General features: G+C 44.1%; 1 protein-coding gene across 3 annotated transcripts in view; it reads right to left on the minus strand.

The window, feature by feature from the left end:
- Positions 1 to 27,704, minus strand: part of ABCC3 (ATP binding cassette subfamily C member 3) — a 475,864-nt gene that overhangs the window by 141,638 nt on the left and 306,522 nt on the right. For 2 of the 3 annotated variants that reach the window (XM_029600255.1, XM_029600254.1), the window contains exon 23: positions 23,373 to 23,683. The exons of the other annotated variant lie outside the window; for it this stretch is intronic. In XM_029600255.1, the coding sequence (XP_029456115.1) occupies positions 23,373 to 23,683 (311 nt within the window). The remainder of the gene's footprint in view (positions 1 to 23,372; positions 23,684 to 27,704) is intronic. 3 annotated transcript variants of the gene reach the window in all.

The raw sequence follows: 27,704 nt of genomic DNA on the forward strand, positions 1-27,704 counted from the left end.
ATGATAGATGTCTACAAAATTGTGAAAGGACTTAAACAGGTTAATATAAATCGGTTATTTACTCTCTCAGATAATAGGACTAGGGGGCGCTCCATAAAGTTAGCAAGTAGCTCATTTAAAACAAATCAAAGTATATGCTTTATCACCCAGCGCATAGTTAAGCTCTGGAATTCATTGTCAGAGGATGTGATTATGGCAGTTAGTGTAACTGGGTTTAAAAAGGTTTGGATATGTTTCTAGAGGAAAAATCCATAAACTGCTATTAATTAATAAGCATTAGTAGCTTGAGATTTATTTAATGTTTGGGTACTTGCCAGGTACTTGTGACTTGGATTGGCCACTGTTGGAAACAGGATGCTGGGCTTGATGGACCTTTGGTCTGACCTAGTATGGCATATCTTATGTTCTTATGGTGTATCCGGAATGCCCATTCCCAATGCTCGAGGACCCTGGCACTCGATGACATCCATAGCCCAACGGAGGTCGAGGGTGTCCATGCCTTGATGGTGTCCTTTGCGCCTCATGTCACTGAAAGTAACCATGTCGCTTGAGGATCATAGTGCCTGACTGTATCCAAGGCATTTGACGGCAATGAGGGTGACTGTAGTGCTCGACAGAATCTATGGCGCCTCATGGCCGGATGATGCTTAACTGTGTTGAGGACGGCAACTGTATTGAATGGCATTGATGGAAACCAGGACGCTCAATGGCAGCCATGGCACCCAATGGCACCTGAGGGGGTACATGATGCTCGAAGGCATCCCTGATGCCCGACAGCATTGAGGGCCATGGCCCTCAACAGCATCGAGGGTGTCCCTGGTGCTCAAAGGCATTAATGGCGTTCATGCCATTTGACAGTATCAAAGGTATCCATGGCTCTCCACAGCACTCACCAACACCTGCTGTCCACAGCCCTCAATGGCCCTTGCCTCGAGGGCAGTCTCAATGGCTTCCAGGGAAGCCACGGTGCTCAATAGTGTCTATAGCACCTGACGCATCTCTGACTCCAAAGCATCAGACCATTGTTGCTCTAGCACAAATGCATATGAGTAACCGATATCAGGCATGGCACTGATGGTGCAGCAGCAATGCTAATGGCCCGAGCTCATGCTCACCCTCTTTCTCAAGGAGACTGCATTGCCAGTTGACAAGGAGGTGGGGAGTCTGTGTCGTCCAGGTTTCTTGAGGCCCCTGGAGACTAGTTCCTAGGAGTGTGGGGATGAGCTTTCCTCCCCACAGGAATAATCTTGTCCTTGATTCATTCACTGCCTGGACCTCCAATCAATACCCAAAGGTCGGAGGACATCACATGGAACTCCAGACTGGGCAAGAACTCAGGCGAGTCCCTAGGCCTAGATGGCTTACATGGTTTCACACACGGAGTGCATACTGCCAGTCCCACCAGCACCTGACAAAGGCACTGCAGACAGATTAAGGAGAGGATACAGAAAATAAGCTGCAGATACAGCATTATTTATTAAGAAAAGAGAGCAGACTTTGCCAGGCCGCACAGCATAAGACCCGTCATGTGGCTGGCAGCGAGCTGAATTAAGAGAAAAAAAGAAAGGTTAAACAAAAAAATATCATAAGATAAGTATGAAAAGTCTGTTAGAAAAAACAGCTGCAGCTCCAGAAAAAAGTACAGCAGTAGTTGTAAAAGAGAGAGCAAAGTTGAATACCATGACCACATGGCTGTGCAGAAAAAAAGACTGAGGGGCTCTGCCTAGGGGCAGGGAAATAATTACAGCTGCACATGCTCAGTAGAGCATGCTGAAAGCTCTAGATTCATTGCGATCAAAGTTTCATGATGGGCTCCATCAGATGATGTCACCATGTGTGAGGACATCAGATGATGTCACCATGTGCTTGTCCTTGGAGAATTTACTATCCTCTGAGCTTCATGCTTCTGCTGTACCAGTTGTATGATAGTGTAACCAATTACTATATAGTGTAAGTTACAGCTGTAGCTTCTTATTCCCGTTCCATTGGTGGTGAGGGGGATGCATCACAGGCTTGTAGACGTAGGAGAGGAATGCTTGGGCACCCACTATTCTTATCTCTGCTGTGAAGTGGCAGCAAATTATGTCACATCCCAGGAAGGCTAGGAAGCTGCTCTGGTAGAAAACTTTCCCTAGATGGCTCTAGGGAAAATAATCTTGGTGATACTCATGTACTAAATTTTTATGTATAAAACTTACACTGTATATGGGAAGTTATAATGCATGCACTTTATCCAAAGTTTCCAAGGGACAATACCTGTGTAGTTTCCCTTTTAAAATGAGGGTAAAGTACAAGTATTGCCTGCATAGTTTGCAATTAGGGAGGCCGTTTGAAAATTGCCCCATAATGACCTCTTGTTCTAGAATTGCTCTTCCACTGGAAAATTTAAACTTTGTATGCATTATTTATACATTTGAGATATGTGAATGTCTCTTTTGTATGATCTCTCTTTTCTCCTTCAGAGTATACATATTTAGGTCATTAAGACCCAGTTTCATAGGGTTTTTTGTTGCAGACTCCACCATTTTGGTGGCCCTTTTCTAGACTTCCTGAACTCAATCTAGTTCCTTTTGGAGGTACATCCTCCAGTTTTGGACACAATACTTCAGATGAGATTTCACCAATTATTTGTACAGAGGCATTTTATACCTCCTTAATTCTATTGGCTATACAGTGGACCCTCGAGTTACAACTGGCTTGACTTACAAACAACTTTGGTTACAACCAAAATTTTAGTTCTGAGTTACAACCAAAGTCTTGAGTTACAACCTGAATGCCGGCCAAGGCCATGTGTATCCGCTCGTGCGTGTGGTTGCTTCTAATTGGGCGTTTTTTTTTCCTGTCAATCGCGTTTTTTGGGGCTTGGTGGGTGGGACTTCTGCTCTGCTGTTGCAGTGATTGGCTGCTGCTGCTGCTGCCGATGAGGCCGGTCCATCTCAGGCGCACCTAGAGCTGCAAATGTTCATAGGAGCACATAGGCAGACCCGGCACGGCATTGCAGCAAGCAACAGCATCACTGGTGACCAAGGAAACTTCTGTGCAGCAGTAGAAAGGGAGTGTAGCACTCAGCTGGCTAGAGGAAGGTATCAGGAGGGGAGGCATGAGTTGGGAGGGGGAAATAAGTGTTTGGGGGCCAGAGATGTGCTCTGAGGGGGTGGGGAGGGGGGAATCCTCCCCCTCCTCCCTTCCTGTAAGCCAAAGATGTCAACTTGAATGGCGAGTACAGTATGAAATTGTTGTTTCTGCTAGGCTAGGCACATATTATAACTTTTTGGTGAGTACACTAGGAAAATTATAGGTTTTTCTGGTAATTATGCACATTATACAACCCTTTTTTATTATGAAAATGTTAGGTAAGGGGTGCTTTGGGAGGTTTGGAACACATTATGGGTATTTCCATTATTTCTTATGGAAAAAATTGTTGTGAACCTGCCCGCGACGGGCGCGGGCAGGCCCCCTACCTTCTCTCCCAGCTGCTCTCTCAGCTGAGCACGGCAGTCCGCTGCCGATGCCATCCTCCGTGGCCCAGAGGCCGTGGCCATCTCCTGCCCTGCATGGCAGGGCTGTGCCATCAGGAGCCTTTATTCGCGACTGGAGCTGCTGCCGGGGTCCTCGGATGGCAAGGAAGCCGTCCTTGCCGCTGCCAGGGTCTTCAGACGGCAGGGAAGCCATCCCTACCGATGCCTGCTTCTTCTCTCCATCTTCACGGCAGGAAGCCGCTCTTTCTCGGGCCCTCCACGTGGCGGGATGCCGCCAGCATGTCAGCCTTCTTCTCCTGCTTCTTTCTAGGCACGGGCACATGCCTCTTCTCAGCATTTAAAGGGCCAGTGGCGGAAAAAGCCCTGTGGCCGTCAATGATGACACCATCGACCTGCTTTGCTTCAGCCCTATAAAAGGGGCCCTATGCCAGTCCCTCGTTGCCTTCGCAAGGAGCCAGTTCACTCCTGGATGTTCCAGTCCTTCAGTCCAGCAGTCTTCTGAGGTCCATCTCTTCTTCAAGGTCCTGTGTTTCTTGTTGGAGCTCCTGTATCTTCATCTGAGCCTTGTTCCTGGAAATACTGATGTTCCATGCCAGATGTCCCATTGTCCTGTGAGTTCATTCCTGAAAGCCTTGATGTTCCTGTTGTCTTGATTCTGAAGTCCCTGTTTTCACTTCTGCATCCAGTTCCCAGGTTCCTTGTGCCCACCTTTCCTGGCGTGCCACGTCGTGGTCCATGACCAGCCCTCAGGATGGCTGTGTAGGGCGCTTCGTGGTGCAAGGCCTCCTTCCGTCTGCAGCACAAGCCTCCGGGAGACTTCTGTTTTAAAGCCTTATTCCTGAATCTTGGATCTTGTTCCCGGTCTACGGAGTCCCCTTGTGCCTGCTCCGTCTATGCCTAAGACTCTGCCAGAACCTGCTCCGCTTCAGCGTGGTCTGCGACCAGCCACAGGCAGCTGTGTAGGGCACGCCCCGGTGCAGGCCTCAACTGAATCTTCACAATGTTCCAGTCTCAATCTCCATGATCTCATCTGAAGGCTGCTTCGCGTACAGCGTGGTCCATGACCAGTCATGGGGGGCTGTGTAGGGCGCGCTGTGGTGCAATTCTCACCCAGTACTTTCGCCTGACTTCTGAATCCTTGCTTGCAACTCCTGAGTAACCCAAATCCTTGCTTGAAACTCCTGAGTAATCCAAGTCCTCTCCTGAGTCTTCATCTGAGTATCCAAGTCCTCGCCTGAGTCTTTGTCTGAGTATCTGAGTCTATGTCTGAGTCTTCATGTTCCTGCCCTCAGCCTCTGTCTGGCCTCATGCACTCATTGTTCCCAAGCGGCGGGTCCAAAAGGGCTTTCGAGTGGCCGGAGGGCTACTCTCATGACCAGCATTGTGTTGCTGGGTCACACTAGTGCGTGCAGGTCCAGTAAAGGCCGGGCCCAGCCTGGTTCCCTCGCTTGTCTTCAGTCCAGCCTTGCTCCTGTCCTGCCCATGCTCGGGCATGCCTCGCCTGCCTCGGCACCTCTTCGGAGTTCCTCTGGGGTTGAGCTGTGGCCCAAGAACACACATTCTCCTAGGAAGTGGAACTGCTCTCCTAGCGCTTCCCAACAAAAATAGTCTTGATTTACAACCAACTTGAGTTACAACCAGCCCTCTGGAACGAATTGAGTTCGTAAGTTAAGGGTCCACTGTACCTCTCCTTATATAGTTAGCACTCCCCTGGCTTTGAGCAGTGTTTTTTTGAACTGTTTGAAATCATCAGCTGTAATCACCCCAAGATCTTTCTCCTGTTTGATACATATCAGTATCTCATTCTCCCCCTCCCTCTCCCATCATGTTCTGGATATTTTGCACTCCAAATACATGAATCTAGATAGAAACCATCCAAGGACAGCATGCAAAGGTGAGGTTCTCTGGGGGATCTAAATATACCAGATAGCAAGGCATCACTGGATCTAGTACTGTCAAATGGAGACAGTATCACTGAATTTATAAAAGGGGAAAACCAGGATGCCAGTGATCAACATACACTGTGGTTCAATGTAAACATTGGATCAGAAACAAACTATGGGTTTGATTTACTAAGCATTTTTCCAATACACACAGAGTGGGAGAAAACCTTTAGTAAATCAGGCCTTATACTAGAACAAGAGTCATGTATTTTAGAAGGGCTGACTTTATAAAAATGAATAATTAATTTAAGGACGTTTTGTCATGATCAGGGTACCTAAATGTTACAGAGAAACCATGGGCAAAAATAAAAAGCATTAAATTAAATTATAAAAAACTTAGATTTAAAATACACCTTAAAAACCCTAATCAAATTTTAAAACCCATACATTTAAAAGATATTTAATAATCAAATTAAAAAAACCTTAGATTTAAATATACCTACTCCTTAAACATTTTTAAAAACTTTAACTCAAATATTAAGATGCAGAGAGAAGTCCAATAGGGAGATGGGGGCTATCCAGTCTTTTGCATTGAGTGTCACATGTATGATTATCTACCTGTTGGTGAGAGGCTGTATGTGTGCACCTGGTACAAATCACTCCTGGCTCTGACAGAACAAGTCCAATCTCTGGGAGCCAGAGTGGCAGACCTCAAGGAGATGAGGCAGACAGAGGTATACAGAGGAAACCTTCAGGGTCACAGTAGAACGAGCCCGACTCCAGTCCAGCAGTCCTTCTAATGCTTTGGAGGACAAAGGGCACCTGGAAGGAGACCATCATTTTGGTGCAACAAGAAGTGATCTTTTAGCCAGAACCTGCCCTCCAGTTGATGCCTTATCCTCTCACACTGAGGATTATCTGAAGGGGCTTGTGCCTAGAAGTGATGGGTTAAGACTGACATAGTTGGGATTCATTTATTAGGAATATAGATAGCTGAGTGGCTGGTGGATGTGAGGATCACTTGCTAACTTGCCTGCCTGGTGCAAAGAAGGTAGACCTCATGTGACACTTAGATACAATTTTAGAAACTACTGGGGAAGAGCTGGCTTTCATGATACATGTGAGTACCAATGACATAGGAAGGTACACGAAGAGGTTCTGGAGGCTAAATTTAGAGTTTTAGGTTGGAAATTAAATTCAGAAATATCAAAGCTGTATTCTCAGAAATGCTCCCATTCCAAGTGCAGGACCTCAGAGATAGGCGGAACTTCAGAATCTAAATGCGCGACTGAGATGATAGTGCAGGGAAGGGGGCTTTAGATTTGATAGGATCTGGGAAACATTCTGGGGAAGGGGGAGCCCATTCTAACAGGATGGGTTCCTTCTTAACCAGGGTGGAATCAGACTCCTGAAGTTAACATTTAGAAAGGAGATAAAGCAGCTTTCAAACTCAACCATGGGAGAAAGCAGATAGTCATTCAGAAGCACATGATTCAGAAGGAGGTATCTTCCAAGGATACTTGCAAAGCAGGGAATTTAGATTAATCCCGGTAGAGAGGTTGTGGTTAAGCCTGAAGTAAACCAGATGAATGTAGAGAAAGAGCACAAGGATATAAATGACTCAACATTGCCTGTATCTTCTGCTAATAAGCAAGATATGAAAACAAATAGAAATAAAAATACAAACTGAAAACATATTACATAATGTCTATATGTGAATGCCAGAAGTCTGAACAGTAAACCTGGAGCAATGGACTATATGGCATTATAAGAGGATATAGACATAACAGGCATTTGAGAGACATGATGGAGTGCGGCTAATCAATGGGACACAGTGGTACTAGGGCACGGCTTTCCACACCTGTCCTGGGGGACCCCATAGCCAGTCAGATTTTCAGAATATTCACAATGAATATGCATGAGATAAATTTGCATACTACGAAGATTTACCTCATGCATATTCTTTGTGCATATTCTGAAAAGCCGACTGGCTGTGGGGTCCCCCAGGACAGGTGTGGGAAGCCCTGTATTAGGGTACAAATTATATCATTATGACAGGGTAGATTGAATTGATGGAGAGGTGGCACTATATGTAAAGGATGGCATAGAATCAAGCATGATAAATCTTGCAGGAAGCAAAATGCACTGTGAAATCCTTATGGATAAAATTCTGTGTGTGATGGGTAAGACTTTAACAATGGGCATATACTATCATCCTCCTGAAATGCTACCCAAAATTAGAAAGGCAAATTTAGATACACAATAATAATGGGTCAATATCTTATTGGGATATTCTAGAGAGGTTAAGTTGTTAGATGCAAAATTGACTCCTTCCTGGAACAACTGGTCCTAGAACTCAAGAGAGGGGCAGCTACCTTAGATCTAGTCCTCAATGGAATGCAAGATCTAGTGCAAGGGGTTACTGTGGTGGGGCTGCTAAGCAATAGCAATCATAATGTAACTAAATTTGACCTAATCATTAGAAGGAATGCGTCTTTCAAGTAAGTACAAACCCTGGGGCAATTTTCAAAAGACCCATTCTCACACAAATAATGTGGTTTTATGCACATGAATGCTTTTGAAAATCAGGTCCTAAAAATTAACGGCCAAATTTTTAATTGACAGTGCATGCAAAAACCGGAAGATACGCTTGTGGCTGGGTTGCATGTGCACATTTTCCAAGTTGCCCAGCCATGCGCGTATCCCACGCTATGCACAGAAGAGGCGGGTTTGCAAAAAGGGGTCGGCAGGGAGAGGGTTCTGGGTGGGGCGGGAGCTGGCCAGGCAGCACCATTAGGCACTGTCCTGGTGAAGGCTACCGGTGTGCGCAACTTACTGCTGCTCTGTCGAGTAAGTAAGTTTAAAAACAAAAAAACAATAGAGTTGTTAGGTAGGGTTTAGGGATTGGGGGGGAGAGGGGGAGAGGGGGAGAGGGAGGCAGAGTAGGTAGGAGGTTAAAGAAGTTCCCTCCCAGTCCGCTCATTTATTTCCCCTTCTTGCGAGCACAAGTCTGCACCCGCCCTCACATGCACGTGCCGATATAAAATCAGCATGTCCATGTGCACATGCTTGGAACCGTGCGCACATGGATGCCCGCGCACCCATTTTAAAATTTATTCCTAAGCAGGCAATTATGAAAGAAATCTGAGGATCTGCTAACCAATGAAGATCTTTATAGGATAGGGGACATAAAGGTCCTTTTTTCTTACGCCCAAAACAATGTGAATGGTGGCATTCTGGACTAGCTGAAAATAGCACAACCAACCTACTATCACCTTCCATCTCAAGAAACTATAACTTCTCAAAGACCGTTTGCAATGAATATGCCACATCCATTTTAGTTAAAATCAATAGGTTAAAAACTCAATTCCCTAACTGTTCTCCCACAAAAGCACCTGAAGATTCATATGGCCTGGTTAAGTGGCCCACATTCAACAGAGTATCTAATCTTGAAATCAGTCAGATTATTGCTAAAATTAAGCCTTCTACTCATCCACGTGACCCAATTCCAGCAAGTTCCTTGAAACAAGTACAATGTATTATCACCCCGACAATCATAACCTTAATTAATCATTCTCTCTCAGAAAGTACAGTACCACATGGGTTAAAACAAGCTGTGATAAAGCAGATACCTAAAAATAAAACTGGTAGAATTGAAGATTGGGATAACTATTGTCCAATATCCAATTTGTCTTATCTATCAAAAGTACTTGAAAAAGCAGTATTATCCCAACTTGTAAATTATTTGGAAGACCAAGATATTCTCTTCCCAAATAAATTCAGATTTAGGAAACATCATTCAACTGAGACACTACTCCTCTCATTAACAGACTCTGTCTTATGAGGGTTTGATGCGGATGAATCTTATTTTCTTGTGCTAATCGACTTAACAGCCGCCTTTGACATTGTGGACCATAGCTTGTTATGCCATCAGTTGAGCAACAATGGGATCGAAGGTAGTATTCTCAAATGATTCTCTTCCTTTCTTTCTAATAGAACATTCGAAGACAAAGTGGGCAATCACTTATCTGATACGTTCCATATTGATACAGGTGTCCCTCAAGGCTCAGCATTCCCAACAACACTATTCAATATCTATATGCTCCCATTGTGCGAATTACTGGCGGACTTAGGAGTTACATTCTTCCTATATGCTGATAACATACAGCTTTACATTTCATTCTCCAAATCATTTGAAAATATAGTATCGACGCTGTCAACCTATATGAAAGCAATACAACAAGAACTATTACAACTTAAACTAACATTAAGCTCTAAAAAGACTAGAAGACTAGAAGACTAAAAGACTAGAAGACTAGAAGAGTAGAAACTCTTCGATAGCTAAACTACCAGCTCTAGACCTGGGTAATTTTCAAATTACTCCCTCAAATCAAATACGGGATTTAGGTATCCAGCTAGATGAGAACCTCACTATGAAAAAGCACATCAATAAATTAATTAAAACAGGTTATGCCAAGCTGCATATATTACATCGGTTGAAACCTTTATTAAGTTTCAAAAACTTCCAAACTGTATTGCAGACTCTAATATTCTCAAACCTAGACTACTGTAACTCCTTATTTCTCAGTCTTTTCGTATGTCTCTTAAAACCACTATAAGTACTACAAAATGCCTCAGCAAGACTTTTGTTAGGAACTAGGAAATTTGATCACATTACACCCTCGCTGATTTCACTGCACTGGCTACCAGTACAATCCTAAATCTATCCTAAAGTATTAACGTTAATATTCAAAATCATTCATTCTAGTAACACTGGTATTATAGATGTGACATTACAAGCATACACATCGCAGCGAACACTAAGATCTCAAAATAAAGGACTACTGACAGTTCCCACAATATACAGCAACACCTGACGCATATAAGAGATTGTCTATTTTCCATAGCGAGTCCAGATCTTTGGCATTCCCTATCTGAGATGTTACGTTTGATTCCAGATAGATTTAAATGTGAGCTTAAAACATGGCTATTCAAAAATGCATACAAACTAACTTAAAAACATCAGAATGTAGAGATCTACAATAACAAGAAGGACAAGAGATACTAACTGATGCATGAGGAACAAATGTAACAAGAGATTGTAAGAAGCTCAATACAATGAAATTTATTTTATTTTACTTTCTGTGCTCCACGTCTTATGTCCTAGATCTTTAGTCATTATGTATTGGAACATTTAATTTGATAGATGTTAATGCCTGTTTATGAATACTATCTCTGTAACCAATAATTTGCTGATTTATAGCAAAAAAAGAGTTGGACCTGCTTTATCAACTGTAGTGACCAAAGTAAATGTCAAAAAACTATGGATATGGAAAATCATGGATAAGTTGTTATCCAGAATGACACCTAAGCAGTTTATGTGACAATTTATAGGGACTAATATCTAATTCTTTAACAGCAAAGAGAGGAAAATTGATTCTTACCTGATAATTTTCTTTTCTGAAGTACTACAGATCAGTCCAGACAAGTGGGTTTATTTATCCCTACTAGCAGATGGAGGCAGAGAACAAAACGTTGAGGCACTGCTACATAACAGAATGCCATCAGCAGTCCCTCTGTATTGACCTGTACCCAAGCCAAGATGACTACCTTAACAAGCCCCAATAAACCTGGGGCCATCAGGGGAATGGGAAGGGGAAAGAGAGTGAGAGCTATGAGAAGACATCGCAAAGTGCTAAGAGAGAGGCTGGGAATGAATGAAAGAGTATGCTAGCTGGGAAATGTGAATAGATGTAAAACGGAGGTCTTGGTGAGAACTGAAATAAGGAATTCTGGCATGGAAAGGGGTAGAGAAACTGTGTGGAAGGTACACTGATGGTGCAGCTGTGTGAGAGGATTAGACAGGCTGCGTGGATGAAACGTATGGAGAAAGGGTACATGAGATGAGAGAACATTGAAGGGGAGAGAAAAAGAGGAAGGATGTGTTGTGCGACAGGCAATGATTTGGCAGAGTGGTGTTAAAGGTTGGAGCCCCCTGAAAAAACTAAGCCATCTTAAACAATGTACATTTCTCATTACAGCTAACATCCAAGGTAGAAAAGAAAAAAAAATTGAAAAAACTGCCTTTGAAACTGAGAAGAGAATACTGTGGGGAAAGCCATGATTGTGAGACCCGCCCCCTCCCCTGACGTCATAGCAATCGAAGCCGGACCGTTGAAAGGCGCCAAGCCAGCAGGCGCCGCGCGCCGTGCGTTGAAGGGGCGAGACAAAGGGGCACTCCTCTTTGTGCACCCCTTCGTGCAACCCTTAGTGTTAACCATTCCCTTGTTTTTATCTCCCTTGTTAACAATTTCCATGTTTATTATTGTTCAATGTATTGACAAAGGAAAAGCTTGATTTCTTGCATTTTTTGTTGGAATGTAAACCGATGTGATATGTAAAATTGAATAAATAAATAAATAAATAAATTACTTTGAATATATATCATATCAGCTCAGCAACATCCAGAAGCGAGAAAGTCTTTTGCAAAATAGGGACAGGTCTCTGGTCTGATCTGTGGTACTTCAGGAACAAAAATTAGCAGGTAAGAACCAATTTTACTTTCCTGTTCATACCCTGGATCAGTCCAGACAAGTGGGATGTACCCAAGCCCCTATATTCTGGGTGAGAACTCCAAAGACCTGTGCACAACACACTTTCCGCAAAAGACGCTTCCTATGGCGCTCGCACATCCAATCGGTAATGTTGGTAAAAGTGTGAAGAGAAGACTACGTCCAGGGCCGCCATCAGGAATTTTGAGGCCCCATACCGGCGCATACTGTCTGACGCGGCGGTGACGTCACAGCCGCGTCAGACAGTGAACGCTGGCAGGACAGAGCGCGCGGACGAGTCTCTGTCTGCGGTGCTCTGTAAATCAATGCTATGTGTGTCTAAAAGACACGCATAGCATTGATTCTCTCCCTTCTCTGGGGCCCGCACCCAGGGCCGGCTCCAGGTTTCAGTAGGCCCCTGGGCGACAGACTGTCGGAGAGAGCCTCAGTGGGCCTCTTTGCCATGAACTAATACATCCCCCAAGCGCACCCGCCGCCTGGCGGCTGCGGGCCCCCATATGTGGCAGTAGATCCTGGGGCCCCATACTGCAGGCCCAAGAATACTGCCCTGATGGCGGCCCTGACTACGTCACCACACGACAAATCTCCTTCGGAGAAAGCAGTTGACACAGTCTGCCCACGAGGTTGCCTGCACCCTAGGAGAATGCGCTCTCAACCCCTCCAGCACCAACCAGCCCTTACAGATATAAGCCAAAGCTATCGTCTCTTTCAGCCTTCGTGCAATAGTGCCCTTGAATGCTTTATTTCCCTTCTTAGTGCCACTGAACAGGACAATAAGATGATCAGATCTCCAAAACTCAATTCGTCACCTTAAGACAGCGCAAAAGAATTCTGCACACATCCAACAAGTGAAGTTCCCTCGCCATAGGAGCATCCGCAGACAAATTTGGAAAGGCTGGTAACTCGATCACCTGATTGAGGTGAAAGGAGGAAACCACCTTAGGCAGAAAGGAAGGAACCATCTGTAAAGAAACCCTTTCCTCCGAAAAACGAAAGAAAAGGGTCCCTACACAACAAAGCTTGAGGCTTGGAAATCCTTCTAGCTGAACAGATAGCCACCAGGAAAACAGCCTTCAGGGTTAAGACCTTTAGAGAAGCCATCCTAACTGGTTCAAAGGGAGGCCCACACAGCACCCAAAGAACCAAGTTCAGATTCCAAGCTGGACAAATCTTCCAAACCGGAGGACACAGATGTTTTGCCCCCTTGAGGAAACGAACCACATCCAGATAAGATGCCAATGGTCTTCCCTGAATCCTACCACGAAGGGAACCTAAGGCTGCTACCTGAACCCGAAGGGAATTATAGGCCAAACCCTTAGTCAAGCTGCTTTTCAAAAATGCTAGAATCTGTGGGATATCCACCTTCAAAGGCTGCACCTTATTCTGCAAACACCAGGATTCAAAGACTCTCCAAATTCAGACATAAGCCAAAGATGTGGAAGACTTCCTTGCCTGAAGCAAAGTCACAATCACAGACTTTGAATAACCATTCAAGTGGAGCCGTCGCCCTTCAAAAGCCAAGCCACTAGACAGAAGCGATCCTCCCAGTCTGAAAATATGGGCCCCTGTCACATCAACCCTGACAGATGGGCCAAGCGAACGGGACTGTCCACTGCTAGACGAAGAAGGTCTGCAAACCAAGGCCGGAGTGGCCACTCTAGCATCACCAGAATCACCCTGCTCGGATGAATCTTGATGCGCCATAGCACTCAACCTATGAGAGGCCACAGTGGGAACACATACAGCAACTGATGTGTCGGCCACGGTTGAACTAGAGTGTCAATGCCCTCTGATCCGATCTCCCTTCTGCTACTGAAAAACCGATCTGTTTTTGAATTTCTTGGAGTCGCCATGAGTTCTACCGCTAGTCTGCCCCACCTTGCCAGCAGCAAGGCAAAGCCTTCTGCCAACAACTCTCACTCTCCCAGGTCCAGACGCTGTCTGTTGAGGAAGTCCACCTGCATGTTGTCCATTCCAGTCACATGGAAAGCAGCTATCCTTACTAGATGTTTCGCCGTCCACACAAACAGTTCTTGCACCTCCAGTGCTACTAGACGACTCTTTGTTCCACCCTAATGGTTGATGTACGCCACTGTTGTCACATTGTCCGAGAACACTTGTACCGACTTGTCCTGAACGAGCAAGAGAAAATTAGTAAGGCTTCATGCAGTGCCCTGGTTTCCAGCCGATTGATGGACTAGGTCGCCTCTTCAGACGATCACTGACTTTGGGCCAATTTTCCTTGACAAATCGCCCCCCCAGCCCAATAGACTGGCATCCGTGGTGACTACTACCCAGTCAAGCACCTCAAAGTCCATTCCTTTCTCCAAATTTTGCCGAGACAGCCACAATGAGAGACTGGACCTAGCCTCCTCTGGCAATGGCAACAGAAGCTGAAATTCCTCCGAAAGCGGATTCCAATGGGACAACAGAGACCTCACTAGAGGATGAATGTGAGCGAAGGCCCATGGAACCAATTCTAGCGTAGAAGTCATAGAACCCAGGACCTGTAAATAATCCCAGACCCTAGGAACCGACAGCTGCATCAGCCGAAGGACCTGATTCTGCAATCTGACTACCCTTTCTGTAGTCAATCACCTTCCCTATCCTGGTATCGAAGCACGCCCCCAAATATTCCAATGACTGTGCCGGCTTCAAATGACTCTTTGCCAGGTTCTTCATGCAGATCAACAAATCCAGGAGTTGCAGGACCCGCTGAACTGAGCGACCATACTCCAATTCCGATTTTCCCTGTAGTAGCCAATCGTCCAGGTACGGGTGCACCAGGATACCTTCCTTCCTGAGTGCCGCCGCCGCCACCACTACCACCATCATTTTGTGAATGTGCGCGATGCTGTCGCTAAACCAAAGGGAAGGGCCTGAAACAGGAAATGTTCCCCCAGAACCTCAAACCTCAGGATCTTCCGGTGTTCGGCTCGAATGAGGATATATAAACAGACTTCTGTCAAGTCCAACAATGCTATAAACTCCCGTTTGTGCACTGCCATCACTGTGCGCAAAGTCTCCATCCGAAACTACAGCACCCGAAGGGTAGCAATGACCCTCTGCAGATTGAGAATGAGCCGAAAGGTCCCCTCTTTCTTTGGCATCACGAAGCAAACGGAGTACCAACCCTGTCTCCTCTCCAGAGGGGGCACTGGAACAATGGCGCGCAGGAACTGTAGCCTTTGCAACATCTTCCGCATTGCCTCTTGCTTGCCTCTGGAGATGCAGCGGGAGATTACAAAGGCATTCCTGAGCAGATGAGAAAATTCTAAGACACAGCCATCCCTCACCACCCTCCAGGACCCACTAGTCCATCGTGATCTTGGTCCACTACTCGTAAAAGAGGGATGGCCTCCCTACAACAGTCTCTGGAGAGGAGTGGACCAACCTGCCTTCACTGACCACTCTTACTTCTGCCTCGCCCTTGGGGTCCACCGTCCCTCGGAGGCCTTCATTGGGCTCAACAGGACTGCTGTCTGCCCAGACTCTCTTTTTGTGCTGCCGGCCCAGGGCTCCTGACAATGTGAAACCTCCTCGCTTCTCGGAATCGAGCTCATGGAGGAAAAAACTTCTTGGGGGTCTTTTTATCCTCAGGCAACTTATTACCCTTCGACTTCTCCACTTGCTTCATGAGCTGCTCGAAATCCTGTCCAAACAGCTTCTTTCCCTTGAAGGGGAGGTTAGACAGCTGGGCCTTAGACCACACATCTGCTGACCAATTCCGTAGCCATAGTAGTCTCCTTGCTACTACAGCTGAGACCATACTTCTGATAGAAGTCCGGATTATGTCATACAGTGCATTCAACACATAGGCTATTCCCACTTCCAAGCAGGCAGCCTGAGCTGCCTCCATGGTCATTTCTGACCACTTATCATGCACCTTCTGCACCCAGCACAAGCAGGCCCTCTATATCAGACTTCCACAGACCGCCGCACGAAGGCTCAGAGCCAAAACTTCAAACAGCCTCTTAAGGAGGATTTCCAGTTTACGATCCTGGATATCTTTCAAAGCAGCAGCACCTGCCACCGGGATGGTCGTCTTTTTGGTAACCGCGGAAATCACAGCATGCACCTTGAGAATCTTCCGAGACTCCAACGTCTGTTCTGGCAAGGGATATAATTTAGCCATAGCCCTGGCTACTTAAAAGCCCGCTTCGGGAGATTACCACTCAATCCACCAATGTCTTCACCATCTTAGGCAATAGAAAAGCCTTAGGTGACCCCTGTAATACCTCCAAGGACTGAGTTTACCCCTTCATTATCTGAATCTTCCTGAGTGACCTTAATCCCCAGCTCCTCCAGAACCTAGGGAATTAGCGGGCCCAACTCATCCCTAAGAACAGGCAGACCACCCGAGGATCATCCCCATCTGTCGTGATCGGTACCTTGTCCGGGGTCCTGCATTGGATCCCCCAAGGCAGTAAACAGAATCCTGGTCTAGATCCTGCAACGTATGCACCAAGGTGCTCACAGGGTCCCTGCCCGGATCTACCGGTCCTCTCTGTATCTGATCCGGATCATCCATCTCCTCTGACATGTCTTCTTCTTCCACTGTGGACCTCTTGAGACCCAAGAACCGCAAGCTCCCTCCGGACTCCACCTGCCTCGGCTTCTTGGCTGCCCAGAACATCCTGGGTAAAGGTCTCTTGCTCCCGCTCCCTTCCTAGCCAAATAGGCCTTATGGGGCAGCAGGAAAAAAATCCACTGAAAAAGCTTCTGGATCGGAAGAAGAAGGGTCTGGGTACCCCTGCGCCTGTTCCCTTTCCCTGCCATCAGCAGGGTCCTGTTTCAATGGGAAACAACATAGAAGGGGAGTCCCGAGGCTCTGAAACAGCAGCCTGGCTCCCAGCAAGTGCAGAGAAAATGGCCACCAGCTCATCTAATCCCGGGGCCTCCGGAGCCAACTCAGTCGACCTCGTGCTCCTGCCACCCCCTGGAGATCCTGCGGAGGTCCCAGCCCCCTCAGAGACACATTCACGGCAAAACGAGGCCGAATCGAGGCTCCCCCCATGAAAACCACAGCCGCAACAAACTTAGCCGCACTGCACGGGAGGCGGTATGCTGGTGAGATCTGGCCTAAAAATAGCCCCCGATGTGAGGAGAAAATTGGTGTTGTCTGGTGCTGAAACCCACTCCTGGGCCCGACTAAGAAGCAAATTTGCCCCCCCCCCCCGGTACCCTTACCTGCTTCCTGGCAGAGAAAACTCAGCAACTCACACTGCCTCAGGCTTGCTCCATTTAACTTTTTTTTTTTTTTCAACAAAACTTAAAAACAAAAAACACACACACACGGCCAAGGAAGGGAAGAAAACTTAAATGCTTCCCTGCTTCTGAAGGAAGCCGAATGCTGAGAGTGCCAGGGGGACTCAGAGGAGGTGAAGGAACCAGGACCCCTGGCTTTCACTTCCCCCTAACAACAAGGGCTGAGCTCAACCAGGGATTTCCAACCCTCTGCTCACCCTGCTCTACCCGAGGGATGGCCCACAAAGGAACCTAACACCTCGGGGAGCTGAATTCTTCCTTTTTTTTTTTTTTCCTCGAAAACTCCAGATTGCATGTTTGCACCTCTACCATCTGCTGAAGACAGCAAAATACTGAGGGACTGTAGGTGGCACTCTCGCTTATGTAGCAGCACCTCAAAGTTTTGTTCTCTGCCTTCATCTGCTGGAAGGGATGAATAAACCCACTTGTCTGGACTGATCCGGGTTTGAACAGGAATGTAATTTATCTGGACTATCTTTATCTATAAAATCTCTGTTTTGCTCAAGATGAACTGCAGTGAATTGCTATCAAACCAGTTTTCAGTGATTGCCAGACAATTCACCAGCCTATGTGAAACAGGTTTATGATCATGGTCCAGGGAGATGTACACTTGTCAGCTGTCAACATACAGGTAATATCTAATGTTATATTTCCTAATTAACTGGCTTAGTGGCAACAAATATAGATGAAAAAGATGCAGGGAGACTGAAAAGCCATAGGGAATTCACAAAGTCACCAGAACTAAATGAGAATGAAAAGAGTCCATTGAAACAAACTGCATATAATTGGACAAAAAGCACAGGAACCTGTCAAAGACAGTGCCTCCTATACATAGATATTTCAATCATTCAAGCATTGAAACCTGATCATCCAGAGCCAAGTGAAGTAGGGTGTGCGTTGTGTATGCATGTCTGAAGTATACTTGCCAAAACTGCTAATTGCCCGACTTGCTAAGGGTAACAGAAACCTGGGAGGCCAAAAGAAACATTATAAAGATATGCTAAAGGCATACCTTAAGAGAAGTAGCATGAATTACATGCATTGGGAGATGGTGGTTCAAGACAGGTGTAGCTGGCAAAAATCAATTTTAGAAAACTATATTTCCATGAACATACACAAAAAAAAAACAACCCACCAGGAAAGGAAAGATACACAATTGCTATGCAGCAACTGTGGTTCAACCTTTCCCTATAGCAGCATTTGCAATGTCTGTCTATGAGTTTGTGATTTAAGCATTGGACTTTTCAGTTACTTGAGAACTCACACAAAAACTTTTTTTTTCTGCCTCTATTCTTTCAGAGGTACAGCCTCCAGAACTGGATAGAGTACTTAAGGAGGAGGCTCACCAATGACCTGTACAGAAGTATTATCGCCTTCTCCTTTCTACTGATTATGCCTTATTTTTTGTACCTTAAGCATTCTTATAGCTCTGGCCACTACCTTGTTGCACTGTTTCACCATTTTCAGATCAGACATGATGATCACCCTAAGACTTCTCTCCAGTTAGGCACATATCAGTGTCTTATCCCAAATACATGATTGTTTTTTTTTGTTTTTTGTTTTTTTAACCGAAACTCAGCTGTCATGCATTCAACCACTTTTCAAGCTTTCTTGATTGCTCTTCATTTTGACTGCTTCCTCTGGGGTGTCTACTCTATAGAATATTTTAGTGTCTTCTGCAAAAAGACAACTTTTTCCTTTTAACATTTATACAATATCAATCTCAAAGATATTGAACAGAATCAGCCCTAGGACAGAGCCCTGAAGAACTCCACTAATCAACCTTCTTTCTTCAGAGTTCATGCCATTTACTACTTCCCTCTCTGTTATCTATTAATCACCATTTTCCAAGCTCAGTCTGTTTATGAGCAACCTATACAAGACAGTATCAGAAACTTTGCTGACATGCAAGTATTCCACATCTAGTGAACAACCCTGCTCTATGTACCTGACACAAGACTCAGTGTATCTCATGCTCTGCTGTCCCCCACATCCACTGTACTTCTTTCCCCCTTTTGCCTCTTCTTCCTGTGCCTTGTCACCAATTTTCACCTTCCTGTGCCTTGTCCTCTACTGCATACCCTTCTTAACAGTATCTGGCCTGGTCCACCTTAAAAGTTAGTAGAGGAGCAAATGCTGCACTCCAACTATAATATCCAAATCACCAGGGAGATGCAGAAACAAAGTCAGTCCCAAACTTCAAGATTTGTGCGAACAATTCTTTAATTCATTATACCGGCAACTCCATTGCTTAGAAGACGCAAAAGTTTATCAACACGGCGTCCCCCGACACGGACCTGTGTTTCGCCAAACGCGGCTGCGTCGGGGGGGGGGGGGGGGAACAGTAATTTTTTAGCAGTATTCAAAGCTATAAATGAAACAAAAACAAAAATAATTTAGATAAATATATAAGGGACCTGATACACAACAGAGGATCCCGTGGTTCTTAGCAATTTCAATATATAATGTAACTATAATATAAAACAAAATATTCTATATTACTTAATCCACGGAGAGGGACAAAACACAGTGCTTACAGATCGCAGCAAACAATATAGAGAAAATCAGGAGTCAGATAAAATACAAACTGAATAAGAGTTGTGTGGGCCGTACATAAATATTATCAAATCCCTATATCTTAGTGGCGTTGGGGATATTAAAAAATTATTCAAAAATTAAATTATTAATAACAACCATTTTGACAAGTCATCAAGCTCAAAAAAGAGCAGATTTAAAAATAACATTCATGACATCTTTAAATCAATAATATTAGTCGGGTGGGTGCAAATGAAAACACATTTAAAATTCTTTTTTAAACTACGTGAACATTAAATGTACTTAAATCACCTAAATAATATCATGAGGAATGTTTTAGAAAAGGTTCATGACAAATATTACTTTGTACCCTGATCGCACCTCTAACAAAGTAACTGTAAAACGATTCCTTTAAATCTTAGCGTCTCGGCGGCATTTCGTGCAAGGAGAGCATAGGACGCCAGCATTACTCGACATTTAAAGAGACACCCGATTTGGCGCCTAAAACCGGCCAATCAGGTCATGTTGTTATAGGGACTCTTAACCAATCAGAAGCAAGCCTAAGGGGACAGCTAATGTTAGAAACCTGCAGAAGTCACTAGAGGAAATACTGCCACTCTATCTTGTTGTTGAGACCGTCAGGTGTGAGACTATTCAATTTGAAAATCCATTTCTGTTCTCTACGTGCCAATATGTCAGAAAAACAACCACCCCCAAGGTGGTAGAGGAACTACATCAATTATATAAAATTTAATATCAGATTCTGTATGCCCCATAGATATCCAATGAGTTACTAAAGGAGCTGTTTCCCTGCCCTTTTTAATATTGAACGATGTTCAATGATGCAAATTCGGATGGGACGGGAGGTCTTCCCCACATACAATTTGGCACAAGGGCATATAATTACATAAACCACTCCTTTAGTTTGACATGTCGCAGTGAAGTTTAATTTATACTTAACATGAGACATTGGATGTTCAAAGACAGTCAAAGTGGACGTCAAGGAGCACACCGAACAGTGTCCACACGGACTATGTTTTTGTTTCATTTATAGCTTTGAATACCGCTAAAAAATTTACTGTTCCCCCCGACACAGCCACGTTTGGCGAAACACGGGTCCGTGTCGGGGGACGCCGTGTTGATAAACATTTGTGTCTTCTATGCAATGGAGTTGCCGGTATAATGAATTAAAGAATTGTTCGCACAAATCTTGAAGTTTGGGACTGACTTTATGTTTCTGCAACCACCTTAAAAGTTAGACATGAAAGTATCTCTGTGGGTGGGTCCCCTGAGAGCAGGAATAAGGGCATAGGCTCAGAGGGGAACAGACAGGTCTTGGTTTCCAGGAGAAAGCAGCTCCTGACACATCTCTGTCCTGAAGGTGAACCTTGAATGTAAATGCTGAAGGTAAATGCTAATTGTGACTACTGCTGAAAGTAAGCAGTTTATGTGGAACTTGGAGACAGAGAGAATTGTGTTATAGGGCTGGACTGCAAATAGCTTTTAAAAGGCTACTACCGGCCAAGAAGAGTAGCTCCGTCTGTGAGAGGAAGATAAAAAAAAATGTGAGTCAGAGCTGGACAAGCAGGGGTTTTGTTTTTGGCTTTTCTTCCCAGAAACAAAAAAAAAAGAGAGAGAGGCAGATTCATTTGTTGGGGTTTGAATAGGGCAGGACCCTTGACAGAAAAGTTGTGGTCACAATGTATTTTTGTGTGGTAGCAATTTGTTCCTCCCGAGAGCAGGAGTGCTAGGAGAACTAGAGTTAACCCAATCCAAAGGAGGGACAGCAAAAAGCTGAGGAAATGATTCAGTCAGAAAAGCTGGCCAGTGGAGAGAAGCTGGAGAATGTAACCTCAGAAGGGCAGACCAAGCAGAGGAGTGAAGGACTGCAGCTGGTAGCGGAGGTACAAAAGATTGCCACAGAAGTAGCCCAGGTGGAGAGTGAGGTGATACAACACACCAGCGAGGTCACCACATTAAAGAAGGATGGCTTGGTCAAGATCAACCAGGATTATCCCAGAGAGTGGCCTAAGGATGGCGCTATGAGGAAGCCTAGCAAAACACCAGTGAAGCCAGTGAAGACACTGATGGAGCAGACATCAGAAGTAAATACAGAACTACAAGGACCAGCAAGGATGAATTACGGAGAAAAAAGGTGGAAGCAAGGTGAAGAAACCTATAGTGACCATGCTTCATATACAAGAAAGCCCACAGTGGATGCTTGTGGTTTGTGTCTCATTGAAAAGAGGTGAGAGACAGATCCACCCTGAAGAGTCGTAAATTCAAAGTGTGGAGATAAAAGCGATGGAGGGAAAGCTTGACCAAGAGTCAGAACAAACACGGGGGTCCTCCTCCCCCGTTAGCCAGACTAGCCTTGGTACTCAGGAAAAGGAGCTGTTTCAGGGTAAAGCAGAGGCTGCAGAGAGACCTACTAGAGGCGTTGTAAAGAAGTCTGAAGAGACTGTGATAAAGACTGGAACAGAAGTAGAATCTGTAATAGTAGAACATGAAGAACTAGAAGTCACAGAACAAGAGAAAAAGAAATTGCAACCCAGGAATCCTACAAAAAGATTGAGATTTTCCCTGGGACAGCAGCAACTTCCCAAGGAGTACGAGCGAGTTCTCTTGAAAGGGGGTCCCAGAAATAATCTGCCTCTAGGAGGAGAACTGAAACTTGGATCTTCGGTTAGACTCATGTAAAATAAAATATGGGAACATTGGGCAAAGAGCACAGTGGGCAGAGGTGAAATTTTGGGCACTTTTAAGGGTATCCCTAGTGGGAGGGGAAAGCGGGGCTCGCTATCTGTAACTGTTACTCAGGGTTTTGTGGGCAAGAGGTCCAGAGAATTTCATAGAAAACAAAAATCTGAGGGTAATGTCAGATGCCGAAGGTCTTGCTTCATTTTGGCCCTCCAATGGGAGAGATGGGTCACCTCCCTGGAAGGTATCCAGGGTGGGTAAGAACACTCGTCCTAATAAGTCCAAGCTGAGGGAGAGGGTATGTGAAGGACTATCCTTAAAAACCCTCAAACCTTAAAAGTTAGACACACAAATAGCTCTGTGGGCTCTCTAGCCCGAGAGCAGGAAGAGGGGCATAGGCCTAGAGAGGAACAGACAGGCCCCAGGTCTCCAGCAGAAGGCGGGTCCTGACACATCTCTGTCCTGTAGGTGTACCCTGAATGTAAATGCTGATTGTGACTACTGTTGAAGGTAAGCAGTTTATGTGGAACTCGCTTGTGGAAAATTAAATTTTATCTAACAAGAGTCAGAGTCCCATGTTGGTCTGATTTCTAGGCATTTAAAAGAAGGCTCAACTCGAAGGACCTAACCACCTATGTAAACACATGCCACTTCCACACAAACCTAGAATGCCATTAACAGGTGGATGCCATCCATACAGCAACTTTTGAATAATAATAACACTACTATTTTGAGATTCGAATGCTAGACTTTTCACTGAAATTCACTACACATTATATTTGACTCTGAATTCAAAGGTTAAACTGATAATTTTAATGATAGGAATAAAAATATTTTTTTTTTCACAAAGCATTTTCAAAATTCATATTTTAGAATTTTAAAAGACAATTTTGTCCTTGGATGAGAATTTAAAGATGCAATATTTATAAACATACCTGTACAAATATGTAGAGAAAGGCCAGGGGTATTATGACCACTGCAAAGATTGGTGTACTGACTAAAATCACAATCATGGTTGATACTGAGGTGAAAAAGGTCCCTAGAAACATTAAGAAGGTAGGTGGAATCACTTCATCAATTACATAAATGTCCTTGGAGAAACGATTGATGATTCGGCCTATAGGAGTTGTGTCAAAGAAAGATTGTGGGGTGTGAAATTTATTTTCCAACAAGGCAGCATGAAGTGTGCGGGCTGCGCCAATCCCAGCCATTGCCAAGGTGAAGGATGAGATCATTACAAATAAACCTGCATCAAAACAAAACAGATTACAGCAGATTAGCAACTTCTACTAGCCCACAGTCAGCATTCCTCCTGCTTGCTTTTTAGGGAGTTTTGTTGTGCTTCAGTGAGGAAAGACTAAGGCCCTGATTTACTAAGGCTTTTTTCTAAGTCTGTGTGTGACACTGCCACAGAAGTGGACCCTTGTGGCTGCGGCATGGTTAGCACCATCTAGTGCGTAATCTCACTAGGCCGATTCCAGCAGCTGAAAGAGAAGCCCATAGGCAAGACCAGTTGGAGCTTCACCTATACCAGCCATCTCCTCCGAGGGTTGAGCCCTTGGGTTCTGGTGGCCAGTAGTATTTAGGTGGGTCTCTGCGGCTAAGTGAGTGAGAGTCCGATCTGAGCAAGGGTGGTGGCAGGCAGCAGAACAGGTAACAGACCAAAGGTTGAGGTAGGCAGCAGACAGCAGAACAGGTAATAGGACAGAGATCAGAATAGGCAGCAGACAGAGGAAGGTCAGGGGCTAGGCCAGGGTCAGGATCCAAGTAGTCAGTGCAAGACAAATAGGACAAACAAGACCAACAGGACAAGAAAGGTAGGAAAACAAGCAGGGCCAGGAGCAAGGGCAGAAAGGCAAGGAACCAGGTAAGGAAAAGAGCATGGGGAAGGCAGGACAACACAAGGAAATAAAAAGGAACACAGAACAAGGGACAAAGAAAGAACAAGACAAGGCTAGCCTCACACACTGGACCACAAGGGCAGCAGAAGACCTGATGCTGAGGTACTGGCTGGTTGCAAGAGACTTCTTGCAACCAGCAACTTGCAAGTGAGTTCCAGAGTGAAGGGCCCAGCGGGCCCTTCACTCTGGAACTCACTTCCCACAGACCTTCGCCTTGAACCATGCCACTCCACATTTAAAAAGAAACTTAAGACTTGGTTATTTAAACAAGCATTCCCGCAGAGCTAAGAGCAGGTCACATATCATCCATTTACCCCAGCATATTTCACATAACTTGTTATCTTATTTACTGTTAGTTTTCATGGATGTTTACTGTTAGTTAGTTATTTTTTTATTTTTATTTTATTTTTTTTTTCATTTATTTATTATTAGTTATTTATTAATTGTTATTTTATCTATTTATTATTTACTTCTTAATTGTTAACATTATTATATATTTTTTCCTGTTATTTTGGATTAACCATGTTCATTGTAAACTGCTAACTTGAAGCGATAGTTACTGTTCATTGTAAAACGGGTGATATGTATATTATACAGGAACCCCGGTATATAAATCCTTAAATAAATAAATAAATATTCCTGGAGGATGTGACATCAGCAGCCAGTGCCACAGAAGTCCCAGCTAGGGGACCTATAAAGACAGTCCAGAGTTAGAGGAAGTTCTATCCCGGGTTCTTGAAAGAGCATGCTGCTGGAGGCTATGCCGGAGTTGCTTTGGATCAGAGGTGAGGGGCTTAACAGTATGTTTATGGTGAAAAAAAGCTTAGTAAATCAAGTCCCAAGTTAGAACAGTTTAGGGTTTTATCTATAGCAATGTATTTCAACACCAGATACTTCTCATCAGAAAATGTTTTACATACTAGAATAATCAAATTGGAAAAAAGTTTATCATGCCCCTGCTGAAGAATTATTATGAATGGCAATGCAAATGCCCAACTATTTAGCACATTTGGTTATGTGAAAATATTTTCATGAAGAGACTGTACTGCTATTTTCCAACTGTATAAGAACATAGTGTTGTGTATTAAGCAGTATGGATAGTGCAAGATTCTGTCATTAGGCTTCCTGATGGGCAGTTTTTGCCTCATCAATAGAGGACCTCGGTTGGTCCATTAAATTGCCAGAACTTGGTCCTACATTTCATGTTCCTATTTATTCCTAGACTGCTTCATGTAACCAGTGTTCCCATTTGGTCCTAGACTGTTTTGTGTATCCAGTGTCCCTGTTTAGTCATAATTTGCTTTGTTTATCCAGTGGTCCTACACTGCTTCTGTGGGCCACCTTCGTGTCTCCAGGTTTTCCTGCAATGGTCCCGTGTTGATTCTGTGGGTGCCTTCATTTCTCCAGGTTTGGGTTCTATATTTCTTTAGTAAGTGCTTTGTGGTTCCTGTTTTCCTATCCAATTTCTGCCTGCTGCTAGCATATAAAGGCTTAACCCAAGGAAAAGGTGGCCAATGCAGATAGAAGATGCCTGTCTGCCCACCACAGTCATCCTGTTTGTGAATTGCCCACTCTTGACTTTGGGATCATACTTCCAAATGACTACGTTGCCATATCAAGCTCTGGACAAATGGACCCAATGGAGCGTGGCCTGATTTGTTTTGGCTTCAACCAATGCCTGTCCAGGTATTTGTCAGATCAAAGTTTTACAACTCTGAATCATGTCAGAACAATAAGACTTCTGTTACTGGGAGCCTCAGCTTTATAAAGTCTCCTGGGAAACCAGGACAGTGCTTCATAAGAAACACTGGGCCTGATACTGAAAGCACTTTCAGTGCTTGATAGCCAGATAAGTAGGACTGATCCGGCTATTTTCATTTATTTCATTTTATTTTTCATTTATTAAAATTTATTGCTTAACACTTAAGGCCTAAGCGATGTACAAAATAAAGCATTAACATAAAATAACATATAAATACAAAAAATTAGAAATAATCATCAAAAATGTGGACGTCAACTAGAGTCACAGCTTCTGGAGGCATAGTTTATTGAAACCATACGAGGGGGCACAAGAATTGCTGACTTATTGCATGAGAGGAAACACTGCAAATGCCCTATCCAAAAACCTGTTTTAGCAGAAAACTTTTCAGGAAAAATCTGAACTTCTTTAAACAGTCATTCATTCTAAGCTCTATTGGTACAATATTCCAGAGAGAAGGCGCTGCTATAGAAAAAGTGGATTCTCATATTGGTATGAGGCAAGCACATTAAGCAGCTGCGAGGACCTTAACTGATAAGAAGGTTGATACATTTTCAAGAAAGCATTAGCCCATGGGCACGAGTTTGAACTAATCAGTTTAAATACAGTCATCCTGATTTTATAGATAATTCTCTGCTGTATCGGAAGCCAGTGCAAATAAACAAGTGTAGGAGTAATGTGTTCATAACGCTTGATTCCAGAAAGAGGATGTGCAGTAGAGTTTAAAAGAAGTTGCAAAGAAAGCAATGAAAGATTCAAATAAAGAGAACTGCAATAATCTAACAGTAGGGAGATAGAAGCTTGGACTACTGTGCGAAAATCACAGTGGTGCAGTAAGAATCTTAACCCTGCAAGAAGACGCAACTTGTAGGACACCGATTTAGTTGTACCTTTAATTTGGGTATGAAAAGAAAGATGGGGGTCGATCCAAACCCCAAGGCTTTTGATAGGGTCTTTAATTGAAAAAGTCATATTTTCAAACAAGATAGAATCACAATTGGGACACAAAATGTGGTCTTTGGATCAACAAAAATTGTTTTTGACATACTGATTGTCAATTTGTTATAATATAGCTATTGCTTGATTGAAGACATAGAAATATGCAAAAATTCTAGAAAGGTGCAACCGAATGAAGAATTAGAGACCATCAGCATATATTTTATAGTTGTTGCAAACACTCGCTAACAATTTCATAATTGAGGATAAATAGATATTAAATAAAACTGCCAACAAGGTGCATCCCTGAGGTACTCCTGACTTCATAATGGACCACTGCGATTCGTCATTCCCAAGTTTTACCTATTGGGAATGACTGGTGAAATATTCTGTGAACCAAGCATATTTCCTGCAATGCCACATTCTTGCAGATTGTATCGGAGAATGGCATTGTCAACAGTGTCGAATGCAGCTGAAATATCTAATGAGACAAGAAGGAATTGGTGCCCACTGTCCAAGCCTTGTCTAAAAGTATCAATGAAGGATAGTAGAAGAAGTTCTGTACTCATTGAACATCTGAAGCCAAACTGGCTATCAGCTGGCTAGAAAGTGAGCTGATCAGAGCGGTGCTATTTAGCCGGATAACTTATCCAGCTAAGTAGTGATATTTA

Source organism: Rhinatrema bivittatum, chromosome 4, assembly GCF_901001135.1.
Source record: "Rhinatrema bivittatum chromosome 4, aRhiBiv1.1, whole genome shotgun sequence".
In the NCBI taxonomy this organism is placed as follows: domain Eukaryota; kingdom Metazoa; phylum Chordata; class Amphibia; order Gymnophiona; family Rhinatrematidae; genus Rhinatrema; species Rhinatrema bivittatum.